We start from the raw sequence: 14909 nt of genomic DNA on the forward strand, positions 1-14909 counted from the left end.
GCTGGGTCCTCTGGGTCCAGCCAACCCAGCAGGGTTTTCTTTGGAATTTTTTGCTAAATAATCCTGAACTCATTCAGCTGGGACGGGAGTGGACACAGGTCAGCCTGTCGAGTGGCTGCAGTCACGTGGCTCTTATGTAGTGAACTTTGGTTACTACTACCTCAGCCCAACAGGTGAGATGCCAGTGTGAATGTGAGCTGAAGCCCTGTCCCGGGTCTGTGTGCCAACTGCACACACCTTCTTCCAGGGCAGAGGCCCACTCCTTGACCTGCAGGCCCTCTCCTCTGTTCTCAGCTCATACAAGACAAGCTTGAGTCGGTGGCCCACCAGCTGCCCCGCGACACCTCCAGAGTGAGCCCGGGAGGCATCTCCAGCCTCAGAGCGGCTGAGCTCTCATGTGTTGGGAAAGCTGTGCCCCAGGAGGCCTAGAATGTGCACAGCGGGCGGCCTTGGGCCTGCTGGCCAAAAAGGGCATGCTTTCAGCTTCAGTATCCAGTACGCTTTCAACACTCTGAAATTCCTAACGGGAACATTGTGTCCCCCAGGAGATTGGACTGCGAGGCACTGGAGGAACAGAGGAGGTCACACTCTATCTGTGTGGCACTGGCCAAAGTGTAACAGCCTCTCCTTTTCAAAATAGTTCACTCTGTTGTCACCTCCAGTAATCGCTGACTAGCTTCTATCTTCAGGGAGAATGAACATCATATTTGCTAATGGATAGGGTTGGATTTCCATTAAATTCAAATGTAAACATTGAGGTTTTAATTGCTTTAGAAGATACTTTGAAATCTCCAGAAGGAAACTTATTGGAGGTTTTAGAAGTGTTTCTCCTATTAAGAGTCACAAGTGACTTCTCCATACCTATTTCATATTTTATGGTAAATTTTTAATTTCATATAGTTCTACTTTCCACAGATTTCTACATTTTTCAAAAAGTTTTAAGCACAGATATTTCCCTGGGTCATGAATTTGCCAAAGAGTTTGAACAATGTTATCTTTAATATTTTCTATTATGTGATATTTATTAATGTGGATCTGCAATAATAGCCAAATTATCTTTCCAAGTAAATAGTATCTGTTGAGTTTCCCTTATTTGGAACAGAATATATGTTAAAATAAAAGCATAAAAACAAGTCGCTGTGATTGAAGACTAGGATAGCCATTGATTGCTGTGACCAAATTCCATTTTGATAGACACGAACCATGTTATCCAATCTTTCTTAGTAAATCTGCAATTTACTAATTTACCAGTGTAAGTCAATCACAGATCATCAACTAAATTCTGATCTATGTTGTAGACTGATAAAGGAGTGTGTAAAATAGATGGAATGATATCACATAAAGTTTATCAACTAAAGAATTTTAAAGCATACAACTTAAATTCTTACCCCCATGATATACATATTGTTTCACATCTCCCCCACACACACTTTTTTTTTTTTAAGCAACCCCTTATATAAAAAGTAGCCAGCCACAATGACCATGACCTTTCACAAGTGTCGGTGGCCAGTGTGGTGGCACACACTTTAGTCCCAGCTATTCTGGAGGCTGAAGCAGAATTGTGAGTTGAGGGCCAGCCTGTCAACATGAGACCCCACCTCAAAAAAAAAAAAAAAGAGAAAAGTGTGTGTGTACACTTGAGTTGAATGTCAGTGATCTTTTCCCCCGGAGTTCTGTTTTTTCCCCCAGAATGAAATTGTCAGACTCCTGTTGTTAACTACACTTCATCCTATTTTGTGTGTGGCCAGGAATGAAAATAGAATTTCCAGTCTTGTGCAGTTCCAGTGAAATCAGGCCTTGAAGTCGGTTCCCTTCTGGGTGAAACATGTTGCTTGTTCTCACTTCCAAGTCAGTTAGAGGAGTCGAGTGGCCATGTTCCCTGCTCTCTGGAGTAAGCCGGATGCCACTGTTCTGCTGAGAGCATCGAGGCTCAAAGCCTAGTTAGGAAGGAGGTGGGACTAGGAAGACGACTAGGAGGAGGGAGGAAGCCTCTCAGGCCCCACTCTGCCTGTGTGACTGTGTTTGCCAAGTGTCTGATCCTCCTCCTGGGGATCCCCTCCTGGGGACCCACTCCTCTCTGTCCTTACTAGTGTGCCTCCAGTTGTAAATGCTGGTGGCCCTGGAGTCGGGTGGCTGAAGTACTATCCCTGTGGTACACTCCTCATAACCGGGGGAGGGTGGGACACAGCAGGTGGAGCCCACGGAGCCCACTCGGCCTGTTTGGAGGCAGAGCGTGGTGCCTCCTCACCCCCTCCATGACTGGCCCAGGGCCCCCCAGCACTCTTTCTGGGGCTCCTGGTGACCTCTTCCTTCCCCACCCCCCTCCTGTAGCATGGAGCTCCCCGAGGTGGGTTCTCCCCATTCTCTGCCTCCCACCCAGGCACACTCCTCCCTTCGTGAATCAGCACACACAGCAGGCTCCCATTTTGCCCCCCCCCACCCGTCTGCTTCTGTGCTTTGAACCACAGATGTGCAGACCCCGCACTCTATGCAGAGCGGACACATGCACTTCCCAAGCACCCCAGACAGCTCTCCACCTTGCCGCTCCCTGGTGCCCTGCTCCCTCCATGACCCCTGGAGCTCCAGCCAGAACCAGCTGCTCTGGGCACCTTTCTCCCCACACCAAATTCACAATGGGTCATGTGACCTGCTCCTTCAGGTCTTTAATGGCTTCCTTTTGGCCTGGGGATAAAAACCAAACCCTCCTGGACCACCTCCCCCGAACCCTGCATGCACCCTCCAGCCATGGCTCTCTCCATCGCCAGCCTTTTAGATGCACCCATCCTCCAGGACACATCCCCTGGGCCCTGCCTGTCCTGTCCCCAACACCCTTTGGATTTTAATTGGTGTCACCCCCTCGGAAAGGACTTTCCTGAGGCCCCTGATTCTCTGCTAGTCACTCACAGTGCTCGTCCTACCTGGAAGTCTATGTTGGCTGGTTCACTACAGCGTGTCAGCTGCCGGGACATCCAGGCTCTGTCCCCATGTGCCGTAGCTCCTGGACACGCTGGCTTGACTCCGGCACTGGGCTGTGTTCAAAGAATGAATGACATTGTGTCAAGGTGTAGTAAGACCAGATTACATCAGCCAGTACCCACTCATCTTTCCCTGAACATCTTAACTCACCAAGAAACTCTCTGACCCTGGAATCCTGGTGCCATTTTTCCAACCACATGGCAAAACTCTTTAAAAGTGGTGTTTCCCTCTCCTTCCTGCTGAACGGCCTCCTCCTCGTGGGTGCACAGGTGTGTGTGGCAGCACACCCTCTAGTGTCTTGGGGACTTGTTCACTCCTTGGAACCTGGACAAATACTTAGCAAGGGAGCAAAACCGAGCAGGGTCCACCAGCCAGTCTCCTGGAGGCGTACAGACCTGTGTCACCACAAGGTGGCACTCTTCTGTAAGCATAGCTATCTTGGGATCCAGAGTGGATGGACTCACACCTCCACTGCTAGCCCTGCTTGGGTGTTGGGGCGCTGCGGCCACAGTGACTTAGAGGAACCCTGACCCTGATTGATGGTGTTGTGGGCTGGTCAAAGTCAGTCAGTGAGAATGACCACACCCAGTCCCAACTGGTCATGAGGGACCCACATTATGACACTAACTCCGCGGGGAGGCGCGGGGAGGCGTGTGAGTAAACGGGCACAGAGGAATGATGGTGGGGTAGCGCTTGTGCACCCACCCAGGAGAAGGGCGAGGGGAACCCAGATCACTATCTACGGGGTGCTTAGAGGGGCCTTCACCTGGACTAGAAGGGGTGGAAGTCTTGGAACCCAAGTGACATGGCTGTAAAACCAAACACTTTCTTGGACTCGGTATCTCTCAGTATTTTTGTCTGTGCTCTGCACCCCTGCTGCAGGCGTGATGTGCCAAGGTGCCTGACTCTGCGTGTCTTCTCCTTAGGTTACCTGTTTGGTCTTAAAGGAGCAGAAGGACGTGTGGGCTACCCTGGACCCTCCGGTTTCCCAGGAGTTCGAGGGCAGAAAGGATGGAAAGGTGAGAAATGCCAGGAAGGGCAGGGGAGGGGACCCAGGCGACCACCCAGCCTTCTGGGCCCGCCTCACTCTGCAGAGGGCTATTCCCTCCCCCTGGGTTTAGGATACAGGATGAGTATCCCCAATCCAAAATCCAGAATGGCCCCAAATCCCAAACTTTTGGAGTGTGGACATAACAACACATGTGGAAAATCCCACTCTGGAGCTGGGGTTCTAGCTCAGTGGTGAAGCACTTACCTAGCATGTGGGAGGCACTGGGTTCAATTCTCAGCCCTGCGCATAAGTAAATTTTTAAAAAGAGAAGAAAATTCACTTCACCTCACATGACGGTCACAGTCAGTCCAGGTATCTAAAAATGGATAGCGCTAACCTCAGTCTGTGGGTGTGAGGTTTATCTGAAGCACCTTTAGGCAGGTACTTCATACTGTATATGCAAATATTTCAAAACCTAAAAACATCCACTGCAATGATTCTGATCACAGACATTTTAGACCAGGGATACTCGGCCTGTAAAAACCTGCACATCTCCCGAGCCGCCTCTCCCCACCCTGGGCGTTAGCAGCAGGGGAGGAACTCTGCTGCTTCCCAGGCAGTAGCACCAGTCTGGCCCTCCTACCTGTCCTCCCTCTGCCTGGCCCTCACTGAAGTCCAGCACACAGAGCCCAGCACTCAGGAAAAGTCGAGCAGCTGTTCCCTGCTGAATTCAGATGCCTGGTCACAGGTTCAGTGCCCAGGCAATAGCCGTGCCGGGCCGAGCCCAGTCCTGGCAGAGCCCTCCCCAGCATGTGTCCTGTTCCACCCCTGAGACTCAGCTTGTGGGGACTTGCCTGGGCCTCGCTCCCACCCTGGGGAGGCCTTTGCCCCTTTACCTTCCCTGATGCACTGTGGGGACTCTGCCCTGTTCCAGTGAAGGACAGACCTGGGGACACGTCCACTGTCAGGTTGTCTGGGACCGTGGAGGTGCCTGTTAGCTCCTGTCCCTGGATATGGGCAGCATGTCCTGGCCCTTATGTCTACCCTGACCTTCAGATGCACGTGGGACAGTGGGAGCCTGAGGGCAGACTGCAGGAGTCAGATGGCCTCAGTCAGGCGGGCACTCCTACTGCCGATGCTGCAGCCTGCCCCTCTGTACATCATCTATGCCCAGGGAGCCAACCCCAGGGCTGGCACAGTGCTCACTGCCACCTGGCCTCCGGGTCTCATCAGGACAAGGCAGAAGGCTCACCCATGACCTTGGCCTCCAGGAGAGGCTGGCCTCCACCTGACCTCTGGAGCCACTGTGATGGCCATCTCATGGCTGTGGGCTCTGGATTCCAGATTCCCCGCCATCCTTGTTAGTCCCCTCAGCTCTGTGTGTTCCTCTGTAAAGGGCCCTGGTTTTTAAGCATTTCCAGTAAACAACAAAGCAGGATTCTGAACCTGAAGACTGAACGCTTGAGTGACTTAGAATTGGCCCCACACTGGTTATCCAAGAAGTGGGTTTGATGATCACCGCCAGGACAGATAATGTTCGCAAAGCACTGGGCAGTGTCCAGCCTGGGTGGCCTCCTCTTGGCCAGCCCTCCCCACCCACCTTTTTCTCTCTGCACTTTCAAGCTGAATGTTTAACACACGTGCCCTCCCTCCAGGTGACGCTGGGGACTGTAAATGTGCAGAAAGTGACCAGTTCATCAGGGGTCTTCCAGGACTGCCAGGACCCAAAGGTTTCTCGGGTATCAATGGGGAACCAGGGAAGAAAGGGGACCAAGGAGACCCTGGACAGCACGGCATCCCTGGGTTCCCAGGGTTCAAGGTGAGGAAACTGGGCATCGTGGTGACCAGCCTGGTGACCAGGAGCTAAGGGGAACCTGAGGCATGCCCAGTTCATCTAACACACTGTAGACCAACACTCGGTCCCCAGCGCATGGACACACCTTCCAAAAAGCCACACGCTCCAAGGTGAACCTCAAAAGCTTTTGCCACTGGGAGTGTGACCTGGTACAGCCACTGTGAAAGATGGTCTCACACCTCAAAAAGTTAGACAGGGGTCACCACCAAGGCCAGAAATTCACTCCCAAGAGAAACCCAAAAGAATCCAACACCCACGTCCATGAAAATATGTGTGCACCAATGTGCACAGGGACATAACTCATACGAGTCAAAACATAGAGACAACAACCTGTCCATCCTCCGGTGAACAGGCGAACCAAACTTGGGCTCTCCATACAAAGGAATCGGATCCGCTGTAAATCAGGACCAGCACTGATTCGTGCTGCAGTGTGGACAGGCCTGGGAAAGGCCGTGCTGCACAAAGAGCATGTTCCTGTTGTGCCCGTTGTCTTGCGTTTGGTCATATGCTCAGGTTCAGCGGCCCCTGCAGTGGGATGGCTGAGATGAGTTCTTGTAATTATGGTTTGCTTTTGACACTTGTACTGACAGAGTCTAGCAGAGGCCTTGAGGCTTAGGAGTCGGCCAGTACATACATTCTTCCTCCTGTCCATTGACACAACGTATTTATTGAGCAAGTCTGTGTGGGACGCTGTCCTGGATGCTGGAAGAGTGTTGCCCTCTTCTGCAGAGAGCCAAGTCATCAATAAATCTGGTATCTGTGGCCTTTGCCAGGAGAAAGGAGCCCACAGTCTCTTGTAACTGATTCTTTCTTTAAGCCAACATCCTTCTGCTCTAGCAGCTGTGTGGCCACTCAGTTCAGAGGTCCTAAATTCCTGGAAATAGCATCAACTAAGATATGCCCTAAAACTAACATAACACACATTAAAATACAATCCCCAAGACTCGTGGCCTGCTCACTTCTGCCCATTGAAAAGCCGCCTGAGATCTTACGACCTGAACTGAGTGTCCCTGTAACCAACTTCTCTCTAAGCCCGATTTTTCCCTCAACCTAAACTTCATTTTGCAAAAGAAAAACATGAATTAAATACATTGATTGCTCTCAGTGGTAAATGATCCGAGTTTCTAAGCATTGTACTTAGAGGTTCATAACCTGCCGGGATCCAAACCTGTAGGTAAGAGTTCGGCAGCCTCCTGTTTTAGGTCAGTGCTTCTCAAAGGCACTGGGTCCAGGAATCCCAGGGACCTTTTTAAGAAGCAGATCACCCTCTGGCCCTCAGGGAGGTGGGGCTAAGCATCAGTATCTCTCACCAGAGATGCTGAGCACACTGGTCTGGGGATGGCACCCTGAGTAGCGAGACTCTAGGTTTCCACTGTCCAACTACCTGGGGCACTTCTATTACATTTTAATTAAAATTTTTAAAAATATCTAAATTCAATTCCTCAGTCCTACTGTCCACAGTGACAGGGCTTGATGGGCACTGTGGCAGGCGGTCACTTGCCAGACAGCCCAACAGAGCATTTCTGGCACTTCAGGGCTTCTCTGAGCAGCACTGGGCTTGGGGACAGGCGGCTGCCCGTGGGTTGTGTGAGCTACTCGGCATTCTCTCCGTAGGTGTCCCAAGCAGCCTAAAGGGAGAACCGCTTGTCCCTTTGTCTCCACAGGGAGTCTCTGGTGTCGTTGGTGTTCCTGGGCCCAAGGGAATTAAAGGGGATTCCAGAACCATAACCACTAAAGGTCAGTTCCTGTGGCCGGGGGGCTTGGGCCACTTGGCTCTCCAGTGGATGCATCAGGAGATTCACTTGTGAATTCCGTCCCAGGTGAGAGAGGACAGCCCGGTGTCCCAGGTGTGCATGGAATGAAAGGCGACGACGGTGTCCCTGGGCGCGACGGACTCGATGGATTTCCGGGCCTCCCAGGCCCTCCTGTGAGTAGCCGCAGGGGCAGGGCAGGCTGGGCAGCTGGTCCTGATGCTTGTGTCCTCCAGACAGCTGAGAGGCAAATGGTGTTGGTGTTCACTACCTGACCCAGTGCGAAGGCTGGCACAATCTGTTTGAATGAACACAAATCGTGTCTGTTAGGAAACAGCAGGATAAGTTAGCAGCCAGATCCAGAGTGAACATTTAAAGTCACAGAGTAAATAAATACTCCTCGAGGCATAATATAGAAGGAGAAAAGAAATAGAATGTTCTAGAGTGAGTGGTGGAGTCCTATTTTTGGAGAATAAATAGTGAAATAGACAATCTGGGGTTTGCGACAAACACTGAAAGAGGAGGTGTTTGATCCCCAGAGACCCTGTCTCCTTCCCTGGGCAGTCAGGGAGGTGGGGCATGGCCGTCACCCCTGCCTGTCCCCCGTAACAGACCTGGTTTTCTCCTCCTGTGATTCTGCACTGTCATTTCCTGCCTTGTTCTTTCCTAGATTCCGTTTTCCCTGTGGCCAGCGAGCCTCCTTAAGCTCTTGGTTTTGGTGTCCTGGGGCTGCCTAACAGAGCTCCTCTGACTGGGCGGCTCATGCAGCAGAGGTGACTCCCCAGCTCGGGGTGGTGGCTGGGAGCCAGGTGTGCAGGCTCCTTCTGAGGCTAGGAGGGAAGACTGGAGGCGCCTCCATCCTTCCTCGTCTGGTAGACAGCTGCCTTCTCGACTTGCCTGTGTGCGTTGGTCCCTGTGACAGAGGTCCCTGGGGTAGGGAGAGCAGTCCTCCCACTAAGCCCTTGTCGTCCCTGGATCCTCTGCGTGACCTGTTCCTAAGCACGGTCCCCTTCCCGTGCGGGGAATGCATATGCCTCCTCCCTCCTGGCTTTGCAACCTGACTGTGGGCAGCCCCTCTGCCTGGTCTGCAGCCCAGGCCTACCTGTCCTCAGCCTGGCCAGGTCTGCTGTGCCTGTTATGCTTGGTGCGGTCGTCCTGGGCCAGGGGGCATGGGTGACTCTGTGACGTGTCTCAGCGAGTCCTGTCTGGAAGACAGCAGCAGTGAGATGGGAGGCAGAGCTGGGTTGGGTGAGGGGAACCGGCGCCCTGTGGTGTGCATGTGGATTTGTCCCAGTGACAGTGGTCTGGGTCAGTGGCTTGTGGAACTGTGTTCTGCAGGGGACACGACCCTGACTGTGAGGGTCCAGCCAGCTCCAAGGCACCAAGGACCCGTGACAGGGACGGCCTTCCCTGCCGTGTTCCCGGAGCAGGCCTCTGAGAGAAGCCCACAGACCCCAGCTGCTGGCTCCCTGGGGCGGGTGGCCTCTGTCAGTGCTCACGGGCTTCCCTGCTCCCTGGACCACTGAGCTAAGGACAGGAGCACCTGCTGGTGGGAGTCACTGGTGCCTGAGCCTCATCTGCCAAGGCAGGTGGGCGCCTGCCCCATGATCTCCGCAGGAGCCCTGACGTCAAGTCCCCCCACATTAGCACTGGTGTGCTTTGAGGAGGGGCTGCACAGGGCCCTTCCACGCACCTGCAGGCCTTAAACCTGGCAGAGAAAATGATTTCGAGAACAGCAGTGAGATTTCTTATCACCTGGGCCTCACTGTCATCAAAAGGCCCCTCTTCCACCCGCTGGCTCTGTGGGGAAGCTGGGATGTATTCCCCGGCCAGCTCCTCCAAATCGCCCAGAGCTCACTGCCCCACCCAGTGCCCCACCCACCCTGTGTTGTCTTCTTAGGACACCCCCCGGGGAGTGTCCCATCCTGTGACTTAGCCGTCTTTTCCAATCCTGTAGTCTTCCCTTATTTCTAGCTTTCTCTCATCTAATTTAGCTTCCTCTCCTTTAATGACGTGCCGTCCCTGTGTACCGTAGATGGCAAATGCCAATCATAACAATGCCAGTAACCTGCCAGCCAGACCCGTGCTGACCCATGTGTCTTCCCCTGGCCCCCCTGTGCTCACACAGGACTTTCTGGTGACGTCCGTTCGGTGCAAGATACAGCAGCTGGGAGTAGGAAATGAGTGTGGGACATAGGTGTGACTCAGCAGCTGCCTCTGTCCTGTTGTCATGAAGCCTGACCCTGGTCCTTGTGACTTGGTGGGGCCATGACAGCAGGTCCTGTTCATCTCTGTGGCCTTTCTGCTCTGTATCCATGGCACAGAACTCTAGGGACATGGGACAGGAACCCGGGAAGTGGCGGCTGTCTATGATGCTGTATTTGTTTTCTCACAGGGGGATGGCATCCAAGGTCCCCCAGGGGACGCAGGTCACCCAGGCATACCTGGAACCAAGGGTGTTCCAGGAGAAATGGGTCCCCCAGGATTGGGCTTACCAGGCCCGAAGGGCGAGCGTGGATTCCCTGGAGACTCTGGGCTACCTGGACCGCCAGGCTTCCCCGGTCCTCCTGGCCCCCCGGGAACCCCAGGACAGCCAGGTAAGGGGGAGCCCTTTGTTTGCTTTCTGAGTATCAGACACCAGTGAGTGCTCCCACTCCCTCTGCACCAACCTACATCCCCCCAGGAGCCAGGCAAGGGCGTCATGCGGCCATGTCTATTCTTGGCTGATGGATCGTCACCACGGGGGTCTTTCCCACCCACCCCCTGCTCTTCTCAGCAGTCAAAATGTGGAGCTTCCCCTCTTGGGCACTCAAGTTCAGAAGTTGGCCTTCTGATTCTGGGGCCCACACTCTAACTCCCCAGCAGGGCACGCACACATTCACGCACGCACACCCCCGTGGTAAGTCAGCGCCTTTCAGTGGCTCCAAGATTGCCTGACTCTCTCCTTGTGTCTTGCAGATTGTGACACAGATGTCAAAAGGCCCATTGGAGGTGACAGACAAGAGATCTTGCAGCCAGGTACAGTAATGGGGAGCAGGTGGTTCTAGATGGCTATAAGACTTCTGGCTGATCAGACACGTGACTCGCTGAGGAGGGCTCGCGGAGCTCCTGCAGCGTGGGTGGGCGGGAACAGTGGTGTGTGCAAAGCTGGGGCCCGTCTGCTTCAGCTCAGGACAGGCGAGTGTCTCAAGGCTGTCCCCACGGTGTACCCACGAGTGGCGAGTGCACCACATCCACTCCGTGTGAAGGAACACCACAGAGGTGCTCACACTTGAGATCTGCACCTGTCCACCTCTCTGCGTGGCCATGAAGGACATCTGTGGATGGCTGGCTTGTTGTCCAGAGTGAAGAGCGAGGCCCACACGTCAGGGAAGAATCCGGCCTAGCAATGGACAGGTGCTAGAGAGAACAAGGCTGGCAGGCAGGCAGCTCGAGGGATGGGCCCAGCCAACATCTGGGGACAGGGAGTCACTGCAGGTAGACTTGGACACTGAGCAGAAGCTAGGGAGAGAGAAGGAAAACACAAAGACACACGTGGAGCACCAGGCCAGTCAGAATCCCCAGGACGGGGAGGATGAGGACTGCAGCTAGAGGAGCCGATCTCCAGGTGAAGGTGAAGGTGAAGGTCTGACCATGAAGTCAGGGGCTGCACAGCAGGGATGCACCTGCACAGGTCTCAGAACAGGCCGGTCACCTAAAGGGCCATTCCAAGCCTGAGAGTCGTAGGCAGGGGCCCAGGCCCCCCTGAAGCTCCAGGCTCCTCCTTCAGGATCCTGAGCTAGCCACTGTGCTCCATTCTGCAGTAGGGCGGTGGGGGGAGCATCAAGGCCACAGAGCGGCTCCTCACCCAGAAGCTGGGACCTGCCACTGCAGTCACAGAGGAGGGGAAGGTGTGCGCCAGGTGGGGGATGGCTTCCACCACCAACTCAGGAGGGATCTGGGCCAGACACACAGACCAACAGCGGAAGTACGGAAAGCCCTGCCAGCGAGCCAGGAGCACGGAGCTTTGGAGCACTCTGCTCTTGGGGACCGTGGAAGCAGGTGAAGAGAGCTCAGAGGATGAAGCCCTGCAGGAGGTCACTACTGGTCATAACCCGAGCTGTCTCACAGGGTGCCTTGGTCAGCAGAGAGCGAGCCCCAAGCCGATGTTGGGAGACTGGGGAGGGGCCAAGGCTTCGAGGCATCAGCTAGATCATGACTCAGTGGGAGTAGAGGCCAGGGAGCCGTGGACAGTAATGCATTCGTGATGTGAGGGTGTTCCCAGAGCCCCAGGGCTTCCGTGTGTAGTGATTCTGGGCTGTGCCAAGATCCAAGATGTGTCCAAGCTGATAACAGTGGCGCCAAGATCAGAGACTGTGACATTCCACAGACACCTCAGAGCAGTGTGGCTGCAGCCCTGTGCCTGGTGAAGAAGCCACTGGCTGTACCTCCCAGAATGTTCCGGATGTTAAGCCACGGTCTGGGGTGAAAGAACCCCCTTGGTTTCCCAGCACTGGCAGAGCGGTTTGCCAGCGATGACCATGACATCCATGATGTCATGATGTCCTATGAGATCCATGATCTCATAGGAAAGGACCGCTGTTCCAAGGTGGCCAAGAACACGGTTGCCACCCAGAGACGGAGGCAGAGGGGGCTAATGTCCTCGGCACACGCTGGCCATTCAGGCAGGACACATGGGGCCCTGGTCCGCACTCTCAGGGAAATGGACCAAAGAGGTCCCAACGACGACTGGACAGCTTTCTCAGCAAAGGGCGCCTGACAAAACGCCCCCTGAAAAGTACCTCTCCGGGCAGCGCCAGCCACAGCACCGCAGCCTTGGCCGGGCTTCACTGCTCAGAGCAGCTACTTGCTGGGTTCATTCTGAAGCTGTTCAGAGTCACAAAGGAGAAGCCCAAGGATCCCTTTTAAAGTCACAAGCTCTCTCCACCTGCCGGGAGACATTTTCAGGCGAGAGAGGCGTCTGCATTGACCGGCCAGGGCCACGATGACCTGGCCTGGGCTGAGGCTGCTGCCCATAAGAGGGACGCCTCTGGCAGCGCAGCACCGTTTCTATTTGACCAGTCTGACTGAATTTGCACCCTATGTGAATATTCTGGTATTATTACACAATGAGATTGAACTTCTACTTACATCAGAACCAAGATTGATTAAATCACTGAATTGCTTACAAATTAGTAGCCCAATCGTCTGGCCACTGTTGACCCTGCCGGTCCCCAAGGCCTGGCATTGACAGTGCCTCAGTTCCTCCCTCCTGTCTCCCCAGGTTGTGTCAGAGGCCCCAAAGGACTGCCTGGCCGGCCAGGACCCCCAGGACCCCCAGGTAACCTACACAGGAAGCCAGAGAACACGCCAGTCTCCCATCCCCCGCTTTCTCTCCCCCTCTTGGTCCCCTCTGCCCCTGCATGCTCCCTCCCGGGACATGGCAGATGCCACCTTGCTGAGACCACCGCCAGCCGTGGGTGCTTCCCTGGGAAGCCAGCTCTTATGCATGCAGTGAGAAATGTGTGGTGATGGACACTCAGCAAACCCCAGGCTGAGCAGAAACTCCTGCCACAGGGAGGAACCCGGCCTCAGCTGTGGCCCGGTGGCCTGGGTAGGCACCCAGGGAGAGTCCTTGTGTAAGCCCCGAGGTGCAGGGTGGGTCTGACGTACCCACACTTCAATATTTCCCAGATTCAGAATGACCTCATTAGGCCAGGTGCCAAGCAGTCACACCCCAATTATCCTTGTGCATCTGACATGGTTTATCTGGATGTTTAGGCACCAAAGGCCTCAGAGGGATCCCGGGCTTCTTGGGAGCTGATGGAACACCAGGGCTCAAGGGCTTTCCTGGAGACCCAGGCCGGGAAGGGTTCCCAGGACCCCCAGGTAAGTCAGCCCCTTAAGTTTGGGAAAGTGCTTGCATGTGTGTGATCAGGGCAGCTGACATTATGGGTAGGAAGACTGTCCCATCCAGGACTGGGAGCCCTGAAGTGGACAGGGGGCTGGGCCAGACCAGAGGGAAGAGAAGGCGAATGGCTCCGGGTGTTCCCATCCCCTGGGAGTGTCCGTCACACCGCTGCACTCCTGGCCTGCATGCAACCTGGATGTATGGGAGCCCGTGAGCCATGAAGAGGCACGTCCAGGGAGCAGCTGGTCACAGCCTTGTCCGCCCTGGTTGAATCGTAGGGCTGGGACCCAATGTTGGAGGAAAGCAGAAGAGATTTAGTGGACAGATGTTGGGAGAAGTGCAGGCACCAGGACAGGCAGCAGGGCAAGGCCCAGAGCCACGGGGACACCGCCCGGCCACTTGCCAAGCCTGGCTGTCCAACCTCTTTCCACACTGCACCAGAATGTGACGATGCTGGCCTGTGACTAACGGACCCCCGTTTCCTTCCAGGGTTCATGGGACCTCGGGGATCCAAAGGTGCTGTGGGCCTCCCTGGCCCAGATGGACTCCCGGGCCCTGTTGGCCTGCCTGGACCAGCTGGACCCCCTGGGGAGAGGGGACTTCCAGGAGAAGTTCTAGGGGCCCAGCCTGGGCCCCGGGGAGATGCCGGACTACCTGGACACCCGGGGTTGAAAGGACTTCCAGGAGAGAGAGGCCCCCCTGGATTCAGAGGTGAGTCATGTGACAGGGGCATGTTACAGTGGAGGGACCCTGTGCCAGCTGCACTGTGGCTGCCAAGCTGAGTCTGAAATCCTTCCTGGGGGCTTTGGTGAGAAGCACCCACACTGTGTGTGCCTGGTCTTGCTTTGTCTTCTCCACTTCGTCCCAGCATGCATGCCTGCAGGTGTTCATGTCGGTCACAAGCCTGCCGTAGCCCTGACACCTGCCGTAGCCCTGCAGACCTTTCACAGCTGCGGACCCACAGTTGCATGGGGCTCGCCTGCAGGGCTCACTGGTTTTCCCAGCAGACTCGCCCAGTGGTATGAAGGACGGGCAGGCCTAGGTGGGCTTAGGCACTAGATAGGAATAATCTGCAATGCAGTTTGATTGGGTGGTGGGTGTGAAAATGGACACAGACTTAGAATGTCTTCATGAGGTTCACAGTGTTACCAGTGTGTGAGGAGCAGTGTAGAAAGACGGCACTCTCTGGGGCATGAACAGGCATCAGATGGCCTCGAGAATCCAGTCTGTGTAAAGCTGGCCCTGAGAGCCTCACTCCTGCAGCTTTAATCACAGAGAGCGTCTGAATAGCAAGTCTTCACCTCAGCAGAACCCACGCTGGAGATGGTGGAAATCAACCACTTATGTGTGGGCAGCATTGTCACCTGGCTGGAGGTGCAGAAGCAGTGTCCATCCTCTGGCTCTGCAGCTGCCCTGCTGGACACCCTTCCCAGGACTTTCAGGCAG

General features: G+C 54.8%; 1 protein-coding gene across 1 annotated transcript in view; it reads left to right on the forward strand.

The window, feature by feature from the left end:
• Nucleotides 1-14909, forward strand: part of Col4a2 (collagen type IV alpha 2 chain) — a 148923-nt gene that overhangs the window by 113153 nt on the left and 20861 nt on the right. The window contains exons 21-29 of the mRNA XM_076872639.2: nucleotides 3903-3995; nucleotides 5623-5786; nucleotides 7487-7559; nucleotides 7643-7749; nucleotides 9969-10170; nucleotides 10532-10591; nucleotides 12837-12893; nucleotides 13334-13441; nucleotides 13953-14174. Coding sequence (XP_076728754.2) covers nucleotides 3903-3995; nucleotides 5623-5786; nucleotides 7487-7559; nucleotides 7643-7749; nucleotides 9969-10170; nucleotides 10532-10591; nucleotides 12837-12893; nucleotides 13334-13441; nucleotides 13953-14174 — 1086 coding nt within the window. The remainder of the gene's footprint in view (nucleotides 1-3902; nucleotides 3996-5622; nucleotides 5787-7486; nucleotides 7560-7642; nucleotides 7750-9968; nucleotides 10171-10531; nucleotides 10592-12836; nucleotides 12894-13333; nucleotides 13442-13952; nucleotides 14175-14909) is intronic.

This window comes from Callospermophilus lateralis, chromosome 12, assembly GCF_048772815.1.
Source record: "Callospermophilus lateralis isolate mCalLat2 chromosome 12, mCalLat2.hap1, whole genome shotgun sequence".
In the NCBI taxonomy this organism is placed as follows: Eukaryota; Metazoa; Chordata; class Mammalia; order Rodentia; family Sciuridae; genus Callospermophilus; species Callospermophilus lateralis.